At 38.8% G+C, this 19,460-nt stretch overlaps 1 protein-coding gene across 4 annotated transcripts in view; it reads left to right on the plus strand.

The window, feature by feature from the left end:
* Positions 1 to 11,454: 11,454 nt before the first annotated feature.
* TEC (tec protein tyrosine kinase) overlaps positions 11,455 to 19,460 on the plus strand; it is an 89,610-nt gene continuing 81,604 nt past the window's right edge. The window contains exons 1-2 of one of the 4 annotated variants that reach the window (XM_032852192.1): positions 11,455 to 11,668; positions 13,316 to 13,501. In XM_032852192.1, the coding sequence (XP_032708083.1) occupies positions 11,609 to 11,668; positions 13,316 to 13,501 (246 nt within the window). In that variant the 5' untranslated portion in view covers positions 11,455 to 11,608. Of the gene's footprint in view, positions 11,669 to 12,931; positions 12,982 to 13,036; positions 13,163 to 13,315; positions 13,502 to 19,460 lie in introns of those variants that run through there. The other 3 variants (XM_032852202.1, XM_032852209.1, XM_032852218.1) reach the window with 3 other exon arrangements.

Below are 19,460 nucleotides of genomic sequence, written 5' to 3' on the forward strand. Positions count from 1 at the left end.
CCTTACTCATAATTACTCATTGAGTAATGCTTTAATCAATATGGCAGTGGCTGGGGTGGAGGCTATTTTACCAGGAGAGATGAGGCAAGTCAGCTGGCTTCTTTAACTTTTGCCCTTTGTCCCATGAAGTCTCCTCTTCTTTTTAGATGTTGTTAGTACTAAGTGATTATGGCTTTACTAGGTTTTTTGTTTGTTTTGTTTTGTTTTGTTTCTTTTTAGAGAGAGAGAGAGTGGGTAAGTGCAGAAAGTGGGGAGGGAGAGAGAGAGATAGGATGTTAAGCAGGCTGCATGCCCAGTGACGAGCTCAAGGGGTGGGGGTGGGGGGGTCTCCATCTCATGACCTTGAGATGATGACCTGAGCGGAAATCAAGTGTCAGGTGATGCATGCTTAACCAACTGAGCCACCCAGAAATCCCTACTAGATAACGTTGGTGGTTATGTTCCTTACTGGTTCAGCTTCAACAGGTCAAGTACTCAAAACTTTGTAGTCTACTACGTATCAGCTGGCTGGAAGGAAGAAGAGTTAAGATTTTAAGAATATACATGTTGTCTGAGCGCCTTCTTTTAATAGATAAGGAAGACAGAAGGCTACAGTGTTACTTTTCTTCTCAGAGCAAAAGTGCTGGCCAATCCGGGAATAGCTCCAATTCGTGATGTTAAATGGCGAGCCTAGAATGTACTCTTTATTCATTTTGTTTATGTGATTGAAGTCGTCCTAACATGTTTTTTTCTCCTGCTTGTATGACTGCTACTTAGTTCCCCCATTACACAAGGAAGTTGGGACTTATGCTGAGATTATACATTGCAGAGGAGAACATGATTACATTTGTTTCTATATAATAGCTACCTATTTTAGGTACTTTGGAACTGAAATATAATCTACAGATCCTCTTGGCAGGCAAGAACATTTGATTTCTCAGATAAATGTCAGTTTGATGTTTATTCATGCTAGATTTCTCAAAATCGGAAACAGAAACTTTGTCATGAACCTATGATGAGATGTGTAATAGGCAATGTGTTCTGATGTAGAAGTTAGGAAACCAAGTTAATACTCTACTCATCTTAGGGCATTGGCCGGAATTAGATTGAATCACATGCTATTGATGATTTTGTAGGTAAAATATTGTTGGATATTCGCAATTTCATATGATTTAACCTAGTAAGATGAGAATTTCAACAATCTTAAGTCACTCTCTGCTCCTTCCTGTAAGGAGTTCTTCCTTTTCCTACTCTGATAGCTAGGCTGTTTGTTTCTTGTTTACTATGTTTTTTACCATCTTATCATTTGGTGAGTCATATTCATCTTTGTTTTCATCTGTCTCTGACTCCCTTTCTGGGTTAGCATCTCTCTTCCTTTGATTAAAAATATTACAGAAAGTTGTATGGACTAGAACGGTCAGCCCTAGTATCTTCTTATTTAAATAAAACAAAACAAAACACCCCCCCTTTTTTTTTCTAAGGCAGATGCTTTCATGATGAAAGGGTTCTAAGGTCTTTTGGCTAAAATTGCCAGACCATGAAATAGAGAGCCATTAGTCTGGTAGGTACCCAGTTTTCTAACACTCGAGACAAAGAATATAACTTGGTGGTTTGGGTTTCTCATTTGTGAAACAGTGACAGTTTCTCTTATCTACTTCAGAATACTGGGGTTAAGTATTAGTACATAAGACTAATGTGTTAAGCTTTTTAAACTTTAAAAAAATACTTATTTAAAAAAATTTTAATTGAAGTATAATGAGTAAACAATGTTGTATTAGTTTTGGTTGTACCACATAATGATTCAATATTTGTTTACATTGTAAAGTGATTACCATAAGCCTAGCTAACATCCATCACTATACATAGTTACATTTTTTTTTCTCCTGCTGAGAACTTTTAAGATCTATTCCTTAGCAACTTTCAAATAGGTAATACTGTATTATTAACTATAGTCATCATATTGTCCATTACGTCCCCAGGACTTAATTATTTTATAACTAGAACTTTGTAGCTCTTTTTTCCCCAAAGATTTTATTTATTTATTTGACAGACAGAGATCACAAGTAGGCAGAGAGGCAGGCAGAGAGAGAGAGGGGGAAGCAGGCTCCCTGCTGAACAGAGAGCCCGATGTGGGGCTTGACCCCAGGACCCTGAGATCATGACCTGAGCCGAAGGCAGAGAAGGTTAACCCACTAATCCACCAGCTTTTGATATGGTTCACCTACTTTGCCCATCCCCAGCCCCCACCAATCTGTTCTCTGTATCTATGAACTTGGGGTGGTTTTTTTTTTCTTTTTTTAAAGATTCTGCATATAAATGAGATCATATGATACTTATCTTTCCGTTTCTGACTTATTTCTCTTAGCATAATGCTCTTGAGGTTCATCCATGTTGTTGCAAATGGCAAGAATTCATTCCTTTTTCTGGCTGGGTGGTATTCCATATATGTATTCTATATATATATATATATATATTTTTTTTTTAATATCTATTATATATATTCATTCATTCCGTATATATATACACAACACAACTTTATCTCTTCATCATTCAATGAACACTTAGTTTTTTGGTGTCTTAGCTACTATACATAGTGCTGCAATGAACATGGGGTGCAGATATTTTCTTAAGTTAGTGTTTTTTTTTCTTTAGATAAATACCCAAAAATAGAATTGCTGGATCATGTGGTAGTTCTGTTTTCAGTTTTTAGAGGAATCTCCATTCTGTTTTCCATAGTACCTGTGCCAATTCACATTCCTGCACAAGGTTTTCCTTTTCTCCCCATCCTTGCCAGTACTTGTTTTTTCCAGTTTTTTTTTTTTTTATGATCGCCATTCTAACAGGTGTGAGGTGATATTTCATTATGATTTTGATTTGCATTTTCCTGATGATTAGTGATGTTGAACACCCCCTTTTCATGTAACTTTTGGCTAACTATATATATTCTTTGTAAAAATGTCTGTTTAGATCTTCTGCTCATGTATTTAATCAGATTTTTCCTAGTGAGTTATATGAGTGTCTTATATATTTTTGATATTAACCCCTTATTGGAATTATGATTTGCAAATATTTTCTTTTTCATTTTTAAAGATTATATTTATTTATTTGACAGAGAAAGACGCAGCGAGCGAGGGAACACAAGCAGGGGGAGTGGGAGAGGGAGAAGCAGGCTTCCCACTGAGCAGGGAGTCTGAGGCAGGGCTTGATCCCAGGATGCTGGGATTATGACCTGAGCTGAAGACAACTGCTTAACTGACTGAGCCACCCAGGCCCCCCTGCAAATATTTTCTCCCATTCAGTAGGTTGCCCCTTTCATTTTGTTGATAAGGTTTCCTTTGTTGTGCCGAAGATTTTTAGTTTGATGTGGTCTTGGTCTTATGCTTGGTCTATGCTTATTTATTTTTGCTTTTGTTGTCTTTGCTTGTGGTGTTATATCCAAAAAGTCATCATCAAGACCTGTGTAAGGAGCTCAGGTCTTGGGTTTCTCTGAGTTTTATGGTTTCAGGTCTTATGTTTAAATCTTTCATCCATTTTGAGTTCATTTTTGTGTATGGTGTAAGACAGTGATCCAACTTCATTCTATTGCCTCTGGCTGTCCAGTTTTCCCAGCACCATTTGTTTGAAGGACTGTCCTTTCTCCTTTGTATATTTTTGGCTTCTTTGTTATAAATTAATTGACTGTATTTGTGTGAGTTTTAAATTTTTTTTAAAATTTAAATTCAATTAATTAACATATAATGTATTATTAGTTTCAGAGGTAGAGGTCAGTGAGTCATTGGTCTTATATGATACCAAGTGCTTATATATCACGTGCCCTCCTTAATGTCCATCCCCCCACCCACCTCCCCTTTAGTAACCCTCAGTTTACTATGATTAAGAGTTTCTTATGGTTTGTCTCCCTCTCTGATTTCATCTTGTTTTATTTTTTTCCTCTCTTCCCCTATGACTCTCTGTTTTGTTCCGTAAATTCCACATATGAGTGAGGTCATACAATTGTCTTTCTCTGGTTGACTTATTTCACTTAGCATAATACTCTTTAGTTCCATCCATGTTGTTGCAAATGGCAAGGTTTCATTTTTTGATGGCTGAGTAATATTCCAGTGTGTGTGTGTGTGTGTGTGTGTGTGTGTGTATGCACTCATACCACCTCTTCTTAATCCATTCATCTGTCGATGGACATCTGGTTCTTTCCATAGGTTAGCTATTGTGGACATTGCTGCTATAAACATTCGGGTGCGCTTGCCCCTTCGGATCACTACATTTGTATACTTGGGTTAAATACTCAGTAGTGCAATTGCTGGGTTGTAGGATAGCTCTATTTTCAACATTTTGAGGAACCTCCATGCTGTTTTCCAGAGTGGTTGTACCAGCTTGCATTCCCACCAACAGTGCAGGAGGGTTCCCCTTTCTCCGCATCCTCACCAGCATCTGTCATTTCCTGACTTGTTAATTTTAGCCATTCTGACTGGTGTGAGGTGGTATCTCATTGTGGTTTTGATTTGTATTTCTCTGATGCCAAGTGACGTTGAGCATCTTTTCATGTGTCTGTTGGCCATCTGGGTGTCTTCTTTGGAGAAATGTCTGTTCATGTCTTCTGCCCATTTCTTGATTGGATTATTTGTTCTTTGGGTGTTGAATTTGATAAGTTATAGATTTTGGAACTAGCCCTTTATCTGATATGTCATTTGCAAATATCTTCTCCCATTTTGTCAGTTGTCTTTTGTTTTTTTTTTTTTTGTTGACTGTTTCCTTTGCTGTGCCAAAGCTTTTTATCTTGATGAAGTACCGGTAATTAACTTTTGCCTTTGTTTCCCCTGCCTTTGAAGACATGTCTAGCAAGAAGTTGTTGTGGCCAAGGTCACAGAGGTTGCCGCCTGCATATTTGTGGGTTTAATGCTGGGTTCTTTATTCTATTTCAATGATTTATGTGTCTGTTTTATGCCAATACTGCTTATTACTATATATAACACTGTATATTAACACTGTATATTAACTGTGCTGGGGTTTGAAAAAAAACTTATTTAAAAAAAAACCCAGTACTTTATTCAAGGTATTGTGACTAATCACAAAGATGACGACTAAAGTCATCATCAACGTGTGTTTGGTGCCCACCACGTACACTGGGACATGCCCTACACATTTTTAGGTATTAAAAAAATAATAATAAAATATACTTTAATACTTGAATTTGACAAAGACATATATATACTGTTTAGATTTCTATAACTTTGTGGTATAGTTTGGAATCAAGGGGTGTGATGTCTCCAGTTTTGTTCTTTTTAAGATTGCTTTGGCTATTGAGGTCTTTTGTGGCTCCATAGAAATTTTAGAATTGTTTGTTAAGTTCTCCAAACGTTTAATAGTCAGCAGCAGGGTAAAGAGAACAGTATTCTTGTGGGACAGATAAAAGGTCTTACGTTGCAGCTCTGTCTTTTATTTAAGAAGATATTTGCAACCTAGAGTTGGTTCCTTTGTGATTCTTCTGAATGGATCAGCTATTTTTCTTGTGGAGAATGGCTGGGAGAGTAAGATGAGGAACTCTGAAATTTTGTTTTGTCTTTGTTTTCTAATATAGAATATCAAACCTATTACTGCCTTCACTCAGAACATCTCCCTTCAGATTTTGGTATCGAAAGGTTGGTGTGCCTCGCTCTTAGCCATGCCTTGGAAGTCATAAATTATTTCTGTTGAAGTAATTTTCTTTTAGCAATCTCCCTAAACTAGGAGGCTGGAAGTGACTTGTTATTATGCTTTTTCCTTCGGTTCTCCCCTTCCTTCAGTGAGAGAGGCCGCGCAGTGTAATGGTTAATAGTGTAGGCTGTGTGGTTAGGTTGTCTGTTTTAAAACTTGCTCTTATTCTTGCAATGTGACTTGTAAAATATAAATAGTAAAGTACTGACTTGAGAAGGTTTGTTGAGAGAATTACTTAATACATCGAAAGTGTTTAGTGTTTGAAATAGTGCTAACACATAGCAAAATAGTAAAAGCTTGATAATGGTGATTATAATAACTTTTAGTATTTTTCTGTACAAATAGTAATTCTATGGGCAATATGTCCTGATTCTCCCATGGTCTGCTTATCTCTCTGGATTTCACTGATCTTAACAAAAATCCATTGATCTTTTAGGACAATGATGTTTATTTTTTAGGGAAATCTACTTAACTACCTTCTCTATTTTGGTCTAGTTTTCAGAGTATTTCACAAATATGTGTTTCACGGTTTGGAGTTTGGAGTTAAAGACCATTATTTTGTTCATTTCACGATGGGATTATTTCCCTTGGTTTTCATGTTTTGTTGTTTCAATGGAGTTTTTTAAGGGACGAGAGTAGAGAGCACATATCTTTACACTGTTCTCTTCCAATATTTCTAAGAAACAATCACTTACATTGTTTTATAAAATATTTTGTATTTTTACAAATATTTTTTATTTTTATTTTTATATAGTTTTATAATTTATTTTATTTATTAGTTATTTATTTTATTTATATAATATTTTTATATATTTATAAAATATTTTTGTACTGTCAGTGTCTAAGTGACATACTTAATTTAGTTGCCACTTCTTGCTTTTTTTTGTTTAAGGTATGATCTGTTAGCTTCCTACTAGTACCATGGAGGATATAGCAGTCTTTCTCAGTTACTCTCCCACCCACACACACATTTCCTGCACTCACTTACCCCCAATATATTTATATTGGTAATAAGAATTTTATTTTTATTTACATAATTATGAACTCTGGAGCATGATGTGATTATTTTTCCTTTTCTGCACACTTTTTTTTTTTTGTTTTCACTGGAATTCATTGATTTATTTTTTTAAGTAGGCTAAGTTTTACTAATTCATTATAAATCTTCTTCCAATGCCTTCAGGTTCATATCCTGGAAGAATTTCTTCCAGGAACCTGCTAACTTGATCCAGTGTTGACCTACAGCTCAAGGTCATTTTAGGATTTCCCTTTACCATCCTCTAGGAGATGCTCCTTACCTCTCTTTTGTGTTGGAACCCTTGTTTCCTGGATTCCATGTGTTTTGTGGCTTATTTTTTATTTTGGTAGACTGCATTCTCAAGTAGCTTTTTGAAAGGGTAAACCAGAGAGAAAAAATTTAAAGCCTTGCATGTTTAGAAAGTGTCTTTCTTCTCCTATTACTGCATTGATAGTCTGATTGAACATAGAGTTTTAGGTTAGAAATCAAAAATTTTTTAAATTTTTCTCCATTATCTTCCAGCTTCCTATATTGCCTTGATGATTGCCATTCTGAAGTGTAAGCCTTTCCATGAAACCTATGTGTAAGCTTGTTGAATCTTCTGTCTCTATGATTTTGAAATTTCATGCATTATGCCTTGATTTGGTTCATTTTCAATATGAAGATAAACTTCCATGTGGGGAAATTTTCCTAAATTTCTTCTCTGATTATTTTCTCACAGTTTTCTTTGCTTTCAACTTCTGGAAGTCCTCTTTTTTCAGATGCTGAACTTTCTGGATGGGTTCTCTAATTTTATTGTATTCCCTTTCCAATTTTTAATGTTTTTGGCTTTTTTTGTTTTTATTTACTGGGAGATTTCCTCAACTTTATATTCTATCTCTTCTATTGAGCTTTTCATTTCTTCTATCTTATTTTTTCTTTACTAATGCTCCTCTTTGTTGGTTTCTGTTCTTTATTTTGGCTGTATCCTGACCTTGTTTCATGCATGCAGTATCTTCCCTTAGCTCTGATTTTATTACCTTTTTTTTTTTTTTTAACCTTTTCTTTTCTCTGCAGAGTCTTTGTTTCTTCAGAGTGGCTCCTCCCTCCCCCAATTTGTTATTTGACCTTGAATTCATATTAGAATCTTTTCTTGGGGGTTTAATGATTCTTGGCTTTTTCTTATTCATGTATTGGGCTCTAAAAGTCCATTGGAAGCTTTGTGCTCTGGTTGGAACTTGCTGACTATGGACTTTCCTATAGGGTAACCTGGCTGGGCCATTTCTCGGCCATAGGATCTCCCCTGTATCTATATCTGTAGATCTTTACTCTTTAGTCTGGTCCTTATCTAGTATTGTGGAGTCAGATGGGAAAAGAGAGCTGAGCGATCTCAACATTGAGTATATATGCCTGTATGGGTTCACTTAAGCCCCCCTTTGCAGTATGGTACCCCTAGCCTCAACTGTTTGTAGTTTCTCCCAGTATAGAGACCTTCTGTATTATAAACCTCCTAGGTTTGGGGGAGGATTAGTCACTTGGCTGTATGGTATGGGAGAGGGCATGGAGGACCCACCTTATACAGACCTACAAACAATCCTTTTCTTCTAAGTCTTCTTCACCATCACTTATAGACATGCCAAGTTCTGCTGATTCTTGAGTTATTTGGAGGCTTTGTGGCACACATTGGGTTGTTTCCAGGCTTCCTCCTGGCTGGAACTACCACATGTTTACTTGCTTTTAGTTTCCCAAATTTTGTTGAAATCTCCTGTCCTGTCTTCTGTTTCCATGAGAGTTAATTCCTTAATGGTGACAACAGCAAAAACAAAGGACTGATTTAATGGGATTTCAGGAGGGAGGTAATGCAACTGTGTACATACAACACTCTGTCTTCAGTTGGAAGTCTGCATGAAGAGAATATTCCTTTGTTTTTATCTTTGTGTCCCTTAACAGTTTTCTTTGGCCAGGATTTCCCTTGAAGCAATGAATTATTAAAATAACAGTGAGCTTTTAATTATATGGTGGGGAACAGTGGAGAGAGCCCTTCAGTTGGAACCAGGAGACTTTTCTTCTAGTCTTGGCTTGGGTGACTTTGGGCAAGTTGCTAAGCTTTTCAAAACCCCAGCTTTTTAATTTGTAAAATGAATGAAATAGATGATGTCTAACACTTATTTCAACTCAATTGGTATCTTCTTTGTAAGACTATTTAATATCACTTATAAATCAGATAAGGGGATTTTTTTTTCAATGCATTTAACATGTTGTATTTTCTCCTGCCCCTGGAGGTTGAGACTTTTGCTTCTAAAACTGCAGATGAGCCCCACCTCATTTCATCTTCCAAAAATCTGCCTTTTATTTGGAAACTACGGTATTACTCACTGGCCTGGGAACTATACATCTGCATATGGCCTGTTTTCTAGGGCATAGCTTGCTTTTCACTTACAATCCGTTCTGTAAGTTGTCACTTTTGCCCTGCATTGAAAATGTGTTACACAAAGATGAAAAGATGATTTCTGAAGTGGCATTTACACATCAACTGTTTTCTCAGGAAAAAAAAAGGGGGGGTACTAAAATTTTAATTTAGAATAAGGAGGACCAACTGAGATGCAAAAGGAGCTAGAGATTTTCTTTGGAGCAAGAACTTTCCTCTGACTTCTTAACTTAGAATAACTGATGGTTTCACTGGGTCTGTCATCCAGCTGCTTATTGAGAGGCTGCCCTAACTACCAAGAGTGCTAGAGTTACATTGAGAGCCCAATCTTTTCCTTTAGGATAGCAGTTCTCCAGTCTACCTGCATATTAAATCATGATGCCCTGGACCCCACCCCAGACCAACTGAATAAAAATATCTGGGTGTGGGGCCTGTACATTTCAAAACATCTCCCACCTTGATTTTTAAAATTAGTTAATTAATTAATTAATGGTTTTCTTGTTTAAGAGGGAGAGGGTGCACATGCAAGAGCAGGGGACGGGCAGAGGGGAAGGGAGAGTTTGTTTGTTTGGTTTTTTTTTTGGTCCTACTTCAAGGAGTTGTAATACATTTATACACATTCATGTAATCTGTACCCGTTGAGACATAGAAAATTTCCTCATATTCCCATCTGGTCCGCCTCTACCCCACCCCCCATCCCTGAATAGGCAACCATTTTTCTAATTTCTATAACCATAGATTAGTTTTTGCTTGTTTTTAGACTTTATATAAATGGAATCATATACTCTTTTGTCCAAATATATATGGGTCTATTTTTGGACTCTAGTCTATTCCATTAATTAATTAGTTAATTAATTTCCTTCCAAATATTTATTTATTTTTAATTTAAATTCAGTTAGTTAACATATAATACATTGTTGGTTTCAGAGCTATAGTTCAATGATTCATTAGTCTTACATAGTATCCAGGGCTCATTTCATCATATGTCCTCTGTAATGTCCATCATTCGATTGCCCCATGAACCCCGCTCTCTGCCAGAAACCCTCAATTTGTTTCCTGTGAGTAAGAGTCTCTTATGGTTTGTCTCCCTCTCTGGTTTTGCTTTGTTTTATTTTTTTCCTCTCCTCCCCTATGATCCTCTGTTTTGCATCTTAAATTCCAAATATGAGTGAGATCATATGATACTTGTCTTTCTCTGGTTGACTTACTTCCCTTAGCATAATACCCTTTAGTTCCATCCATGTTGTTACAAATGGCAGGATTTCATCTTTTTGATGGGTGCATAGTATTCCATTGTGTGTGTGTGTGTGTGTGTGTGTGTGTGTGTGTGTGTGTGTGTTTATATATACCACATCTTCTTTATCCATTCATCTATTGATGGACATCTGGGCTCTTTCCATAGTTTGGCTATTGTGGACATTGCTGCTATAAACATTTGGGTGCAGGTGCCCCTTTGGAACACAACATTTGTATCTTCAGGGTAAATAACCAGTAGTGCGATTGCTGGGTTGTAGGGTAGCTCTATTTTCAACTTTTGGGGGAGCCTCCATACTGTTTTCCAGAGCGGCTGCACCAGCTTGCATTCCCACCAACAGTGTAGGAGGGTTCCCCTTTCTCCGCATCCTCGCCAACATCTGTCATTTTCTGATTTGTTAATTTTAGTCGTTCTGACTGATGTGGTATCTCACTGTGGTTTTGATTTGTATTAGGAAGAGAGAGTCTTTTTTTTTTTTTTAAGGATTTTATTTATTTGAGAAAGAGAGAACTTGAGCAGAGGCAGAGGGAGAGGGAGAAGCAGGCTCCCCACTGAGCAGAGAGTTTAATGGAGGGCTCCACTCCAGGACCCTGGGATCATGACCTGAGCCAAAGTCAGCTGCTTAACCAGTTGAGCCACCCAGATGCCCCTCAGGAGAAAGAGTCTTAAGCAGACTCCCTGCTGAGCATGGAGCTGGTTGCAGAGCTTGATCTCATGACCCTGAGATCATGACCTGAGCCACATCCTAGAGTGGGAAGGAAGTGCAACTGACTGCCACCCAGATGCCCCTCCCTAGGTGATTTTAATGTGCACATGCGGTTGAGATCTTTTTCCTTAGAAGCTTTAAAACTAGGTGAAAATTAAAAACTGTACATTAATTGCTGTAGAACGTGGAAGACTATAAGTTCTATGATGAGTGACGTAGAGATCATGGGTGCATGAATTGGAGGGCATTTAATTAATTGGAGTCATCAGGAAAGACTTCATTAAGGAGGTAAGTTTTGAGCTAGTGGATTTTTCATACCAACTATTCTGACTGGGTATGGACTATTTGAAGAGCATTGGAAGCAAAGATTGGTTGATAGGTTATAGCCAGATTGTGATTGCCTGGTGTTATTATGGGAATTTTGACTTTTTCCTGCAGGTGGCAGGGAAGTTTTGAGGAGGCATTCGGGATTTCTGGTGAATGAAATGGTATGATGCAAGGTGGTATCTTTGACGATTGATTCAATGGGAATGAGGAGTGTGTTGTTTGAACAAAATGAGGCAAGAACCTGTGGAAAGAAAAAGCAGTTGGAGAGCTGCTAGCATGGTCCAGATGGTAAGGATTTAAACTAGGAAAAAGGCAGTGGAATTAAAAAAAAAATAATGATAGTAAACATTTGTATAGGGTTTTCATAATAAGCAAGTTCTTTCCCACATCTCATTAAACCTCAAAATAACCTTGGGGGTATTTATCTCCATGTTTTGTAAATGAAGGAACTTACATACAGAGGTTAAGCTGTTGTGAAGTAATCTTACAGAAATGGGGTTCCTGACTGGATATGACAGATCAGTAATAGGGAGATGCAGGGATTCTTCCAACTTTCAAGGTTGGGTGTGGAAATGGTAGAATTCCTAGTGGCTAACTCAGTGTCAAGGCTCTGGCTCTGCTCTCAGGTAACCACTTACGTTCTTTTTTTTTTTTTTTTTTTTTAAGATTATATTTACTTATTTGACAGACAAAGATCACAAGTAGGCAGAGAGGCAGGCAGAGAGAGATAGGAAAAGAGGCAGGCTTCCCGCTGAGCAGAGAGCCCGACACGGGGCTCGATCCCAGGACCCTGGGATCACAACCTGAGCCAAAGGCAGAGGCTTTAACCCACTGAGCCTCCCAGGCACCCCAACCACTTACGTTTTTTACGTGACTTCTGTTACCCTATGATTTTTTTTTTTAAAGATTTTATTTATTTATTTGAGAGAGAGACAGTGAGAGAGAGCATGAGCGAGGAGAAGGTCAGAGAGAGAAGTACGCTCCCCGTCGAGCTGGGAGCCCGATGTGGGACTCGATCCTGGGACTCCAGGATCATGACCTGAGCCGAAGGCAGTCGTCCAACCAACTGAGCCACCTAGGTGTCCGTACCCTATGATTTGATGTGCAATGACTGCCATGTGTGGGAAGGGCAGGGAAGAAAAGGCTGCTGTCCATTCAATTTCTATCAAATAAGAATCTTCATGTATTTTCGGAGTAGTTTTGGGTTTTCAGATAGTTAAACTTTGTTGAATTTTAGGAGGCTTAGTTTAGGTGTGGGGGATCCAAATACAGGGCTGATGACTTTGTCCAGATGGGTTCTTCCCTGAGTCTGTTAGTTGTGACGGGGTGGATTTCCTTTTCTCTTGTGGTTGAGACAGGAACCCTAGGAAAGAGAACTATGAAGCATGGTGTAGACATTGGAGAACACCCTCACGGCTGTGGTAACTAGGATGTTTGATCAAGATTACATCTTTATCAGAGCTGGAGACTGACCTCTACCCACCACTGTGGTAATTCATTCTGGTCACAAGTCCGCCAGGCCCATGTGATCATTCATCTCGGGTGCGAGGGTCCCGAGGCAATTTAAATACCAGCTTCAATCAGCCATGGAGGTGATGAAGGTACTTTTTCATCTGAGATATTTGTTTCCCTGCAATTAGATAGCAGAAGAATGTGCCAGAAACCTACGGGATGCTGGGGGAGGTACAAAGGAGTGACTCATCATCGTGGCAAACCTTGATTAGATTTCTTGTGAAATGCTGGGTTATGGAGGAACAGGATAAGCCTGGGGATGAAGAGAGGGTGAGCTTCTGTGCCCTGGGCAGTTTCAGTCCAGGTGCTAGACTAACATTCATTAGCTCCAGCTGTGATGCAGGTAATTCGGCCTGAAAACATCTTTGGAAAATTAAGATGTCACATCTTATTTCAGCTGTTTTTTTCCCCCCCTCACTTTAGAATACTGGGATCTTCAATGGCAGGAGACAGAGTGATCAGAAGACCGAGATGAATTTTAACACTATTCTAGAAGAGATTCTTATTAAAAGATCACAACAGAAGAAGAAGACATCACCCTTAAACTATAAAGAGAGACTTTTTGTGCTAACAAAGTCCATGTTAACCTACTATGAAGGTCGACCAGAGGTAGGAGACAATAAAAATTTACTTTGCTGCTTTCTATGTTGATAATATTTAATAATATTGTTCCCCTTCTGCCCTCCTCTCCCAATCTTATGGAATAAATTTCAGGCAAATGAAGTTAAGGTAATAATTTGTTATCATTTGGATCCGAATGATAAAGCTTAGAATAGGGTGAGAAATTCTTCGCAAGTCTCTTGATTATGGTGTAGTATATATGGGTGTGCATTTTATATCAGCCTACTGAATTAATCTGTTCAAGAAAACAGATGGTTTTTAGGTTTTAGGTCCTTGTGGAATGTATTAAGTATATTGTATACACATGGCTCCTTCCCATAAACGACTGTATTATGTGTCAAAATTTAGCCCATAGACGCTGTGTCTGTGTCCATTGCTTTATATGAATAGTTCTTCATCCTTACGTGGAAATTACTTAAAAGGGGTTAGAGATTTGGTGGAGCCAGCACATTACTGAGGCTGACCAGAAGCAGAACTGTTCAGTGTTTCTTGTGATAAGCAGCTACTGCAGAGTGCCTTTTATGGGAGCAGGGAGAAGTAACTTCTAACAAGCTCCTCCATGAGCACGGGGCATAGTGAGGGCGTGTTGCTTGGCGGCCAGCTCCTGGCTTTTCAGTTGTTTTAGTCTCTGGTTTTCCCACTAGAGGAGGCCTGTGAGTGTAGGGTTGCCTCTGGCCAACCTTGTTTTCTCCTAATATCTTGAAAATGCAGCATCTCGTCCTGCAGGTCCAGCCCTGCTCCTCCCTACTAGAAATATTCTTGGATTCCAGGGAATGACTGGAGAGTGTTGTCCCTTTTGTCCACATGCTGTTGTCTGGTTGGTTACAGTGGGATTTTTGGTGATCTTATTGTTCGGTTTTATTTAATTCTTTTTTTTTTTCCTCCCCCTACCTAGAGTGACTTCCTGAGAAATTGATTTATTCTTTTCAGTTGTTTGTCTTGTTTTTGTTTTTGTTTTCTTACTCCCACTGGTTTCTCTGTGTTTTGGTTCCCCCAATTCAGAGAGAATGGCATCATTGATTCTTTCTGGTTGTCCTTAACTCTGTTAATTACTGTTGTGGCTTGTCGTTGTGACTTGTGGAATTCTGCAGGCTGATGTAATTTAGGACTAAAGTCCTTTATCTTCCTTCCTAAACCGCTGAAATGCTGAAGACCCCAAATTTGAAAAACTCTTTGAGTTGCAAAACTTGGCCTAAGATGAATCTGGTTTTGGTCTTAATTTATTCTAGTCACTGTGACTTTTTTTTTTTTTTTTTTGGCATTTTTGTGTGCACAAATATCAATATGTTTATTTATGTGGGGTTGTCCTGGTCCCTGCTGGGAGTATGTGTGTGTGTGTGTGTGTGTGTGTGTGTATGTATGTATATATATACATATATATATATATGTATATATATGGCATATGTGCTATCTTTCAATTATTAAATCTGAAAAATTCAGAGTTCCAAAAGGCTTTCAGATAAGACTAGAAATATGAACTATTTTAAAATCTAAAATAGATTTTAAGGGAAAACAAGACATTTTGGTATTTGGTAATTATTTGTTATAAATTGAACTTAGTGTAGTAAGTCTCAGAAAAGAATAGAAATATAACCATGAAAGTAGTAAAACCTGGTAGTTTCTTAACCAAAAAGAGCCTCAGAAATCAATATTATCTGCTTAGAAATATGGACGGATACAGTTGAAATATGTTGCAATTGTTAGGTCACTTTGAAGATGGTAACTATACAAAGTTTAAACTGCCCTAATTGTTTTAGATTAAATGGAATAAAGAGAACAGTGGGACCCCTCTTTATTTTAGAACCTGGTCCACTGTCTTGCCTGGGAGCAGCCTTAGTCACTATAAGAACCAGAAAGGACGAATATCCAACTTTTGTATCAACATGGACGGGATTGGAGGAGATTATGCTGAGTGAAGTAAGTCAAGCAGAGAGAGTCAAGTATCATATGGTTTCACTTATTTGTGGAGCATAAGGAATAACACAGAGGACATTGGGAGATGGAGAGGAGAAGGGAGCTGGGGGAAATCAGAGGGGGAGATAAACCCTGAGAGACTGTGGACCCTGGAAACAAACTGAGGGTTTTGGGGGTGGGGGGTGGGGTGAGCCTGGTGGTGGGTATTAAGGAGGGCGCATATTGCATGGAGCACTGGGTGTGGTGCATAAACAATGAATCTTGGAACACTGAACAAATAAAATAAATGAAAAGCCAAAAAAAAAAAAAAGCCACAACAAAACAAAACAAAAACAACAACAATAATAATAAAAAAGAACCACAAAGGACAGAAAAATACCCAGCTTCCGAAACTTAGCAACACTTAGTGTCAGGGTCCACCTCCCTTCTGGCTGCTGATCAGCCCAGTGAGCCTCATCCTGCTTTCACCCCTACTGCCATGATCCCCCCTGGATTCTTTTTCTTAGGGACAGACGTTCGCTAACATATTTATGACTTTCAGCTTGAAAAACGGTTGCAGATTTGTTTGCCTCTCACAGTTAAAAATAAATCGTTGTCCATGGTAGAAAGTTAGGAATTTTAAAATAAGAATCTGAATTTTTGTAAAAGCAAAAGTCTGACCATACTGGGCTGAGTTCCTGCCTGACAGCTCTCTTCCTGGCTTCTAGGTAAGCCCGGTAGCACCCCACTGTCGTGTTTCTTCCCTGTTTCAGTTATTCTGGTTTCCATCTCCCCAGCCCTAGAAGCTGTGATCCAAAATTGCTGTGCGGTGGGTAACTTTTAAGAATCAATAGGTATTTGAAATATAATATTTTTAAAAAAATGTAAAGCTAGAGGTGGATTAGAAAAACCATGGGACTCAGGGGTTGGGATAAATAGCCCTAGAGATATTTATTTTAGTTGTTCATAGTTCTGTTTTTAAAAGAAAAACTGTGGGTAGGCTATTCACTGATCTAGGCACTGTGATCCCTAGTTTCTTCATGGCAATTAAGTGCCATTAATGCCTTATTAAAACTCTCAGTTAATCATAATGTGACTCAGACATGCATCCTCCTCTGGTTCTCTGAACCCCAGCTCTTCAACAGGATGGCAACAAGCGTTTCTCTCTATTAAATATAGTTTATTGTGCTTTTCCAAGTATGCTAAGGAATTCTGTTTTAGATGAGGAATTCACTCAAGCTGTTTCTTCCAAGTGTGATATTGGCAAAGATGTGTTTCAATTTCTGCTGTGGGCCATTCTTTGGTCTGTCCTCCTTGCTCTTACTGCCCTCAATTAGCGATTATTTCTGCTTATTCTAATGAACTGAGAAGAGCCCTTCCAGGAATTGATGTTGTTTGATCTCAGTCAGAATAACAAATAGAAACAGGACCTGGTGAGGGTGGGGGTTGGGGGTGGGGAGGTTGGGGAGATGAGGGGAGAGGGGTTCGTAAGTGATCTTGTTCTCAGGTCTGAGAACATATGACACATGAGTTAGACCCCCCGGGCATGTGAGAGAAACCTCCATGTGGAATTGAGATGGAATTCAGGGAAGAGCAGGGCTGGAGCTTAATCAGGAAAAAGATTTATTAAATAATGTGAGAAAACAAGGAATGGAGAGATTTCTAGATGGTGAGATTGGGAATAAATAAATTCAAGTAGTGTATAAATCTATAGTTACTATTAGCTAAGAAATCAGGAATGATATATTATTTATTTTATTTTATTTTTTGAAAAGATTTTATTTATTTATTTGACAGGGAGAGAGAGAGAGAGATTGAAGCAGGCTGCTGGGATCCTGGGCCAGGACCCAGGGATCATGACCTAAGCCCAAGGCAGATGCTTAACTGACAGAGCCACCCAGGAGCTCCAGGAGCTTTTTATAATTGGACTTTGGTACTACTAATTTGGTTCATTTGTTGTCTATAATACTGCTCCAGTCTGGAAATAGTTTATAAAGATGAGGAGTAGGGAGACTGGTTTTGTCAGGCATCCCCAAGACTGCTCCCAGGTTTGGTAATTCACTAGGAGAACTCACAGTGCTTGGCATATGGTTGTCTTCATGGCTATGATTGGTGACTATGGAAGGAATCCGAGCTAAATTAGCAAAGGGAAGAGGCACGTGGGGCAAATCTATAGGAAACCAGGCACAAGCTTGCAAGAGCCTTTTCTCAGTGGAGTCTTCCAAGGGTGTACACAATTCTTCTAGCATTCGATTGTGACAATTATGAAATGTTGTCTACCAGGGAAGTGCATTAGAGACTTGGCACCCAAGGGTTTTGTTGGAGCTGCTCACATAGGCACACTCTCTCGATCATGTACCAAATTTCCAGACTCCAGAAGGAAAATAGGGGTTCAGCGTAAGCCATATTTTTTGTACAAACAGCTTGGGCACGATGAGCTCTTTTTATCAGTGCTGGGAAGAGTAGGAGCCTCTCAAAGCCCAAGTTCCTAGTCAGGGGTCAGCCTGGTAAGCAGGACTTTCTCAGGTCTCTTAGGACCATTGTCTGTGCTTTAGGAGTAACAGTGACACAAATTATTGAGTATCACATACAGGCCAGGCACTGGGCTAAGTACTTTACACACATTATTTCCTTTATTCTTTAAAACAAACATCTTATTAGTGCCCCCACTTAAAAAATGAGTGATGCAAGGCTTAGAAAGTTTAAGAACTTGTACAAGGTTATGCACTAGTGAATTGCGGGGCTATTTCTTTAAAGCTTATCCTTTTTTTTTTTTTTTTAAAGATTTAATTTATTTATTTGACAGACAGAGGGAGATCACAAGCAGGCAGAGAGGCAGGCAGAGAGAGAGGGGGAAGCAGACTCCCTGCTGAGCAGAGAGCCCGATGCAGGGCTCGATCCCAGGAGGATCCCTGAGATCATGACCTGAGCTGAAGGCAGAGGTTTAACCCACTGAGCCACCCAGGTGCCCTAAAGCTTATCTTTGATACAACCTTGATGCTCTGGGGAATATTAGGAAAAAGTCTATTAGATTTCTCTGTAACACAGATAGAGCTTTATTTTAAAGCTTTTGAGAATTTTTAAAAAAGATTTTATTTATTTATTTGTTTAGAGTAAGCGGGGTAGGAGGTGGAGGAAGAGGGAGAGAGAATATCAAGTTGACTCCACACTGAACACAGAGCCCGATGTGGGTCTTGATCTTATGACCCTGACATGATGAGCTGAGCTGAAATGAAGAGTCAGATGCTTAACCAACTGAACTACCCAGGCACCTTGAGAATATTTTTATTTACTACTTTCAGTTATGATTTTTTTTAAGATTTTATTTATTTATTTGACAGAGAGAAAGACAGCAAGAGAGAGAACCACAAGCAGGGGAAGTGGGAAAGGGAGAACCAGGCCTCCTGCCAAAGCGGGGAGCCCGATGTGAGGCCCAATACCAGGACCTTGGAATCATGACCTGAACCAAACGCAGACACTTAACGACTGAGCCACTGAGGGGCCCAGTGTCCTTCAGTTATGATTTTTTAAAAGATTTTCTTTGCGGTAGAGAAAATTAGCACTAGACAAGGTTTTTTGTCCTGGTTCTGCCACATTCTAATTGGATTTAAAAAACAATATTCTTCCTCCCATATATCTCTCTACACTCCTTTTTTTTTTTTTTTTTTAAGATTTTATTTATTTATTTGACAGAGATCACAAGTAAGGCGAGTCAGGCAGAGAGAGAGAGGGGGAAGCAGGCTCCCTGCTGAGCAGAGAGCCAGATGCAGGGCTGGATCCCAGGACCCTGAGATCATGACCTGAGCCTAAGGCAGAGGCTTTAACCCACTGAGCCACCCAGGCGTCCCATCTCTCTACACTCTTAACTCCTCCTTCCTCATTTCCATTTCAACCCAGCACACATCCAGTCTTTTACCTAATGCTGTGACTTCTCCTTCCTTTAGTTACAACTTATTGCGGTTCCCAACTCCATTCTCTTGATGGATTACTGCCCTATTTGATTCTACTCTTGGACCTTAATATTTTATTTATGCAGTCATCATGGGGATATTTC

The sequence above is a fragment of the Lontra canadensis genome, unplaced genomic scaffold (assembly GCF_010015895.1).
Source record: "Lontra canadensis isolate GAN:19392208 unplaced genomic scaffold, GSC_riverotter_1.0 scaffold1, whole genome shotgun sequence".
NCBI classification, from domain to species: domain Eukaryota; kingdom Metazoa; phylum Chordata; class Mammalia; order Carnivora; family Mustelidae; genus Lontra; species Lontra canadensis.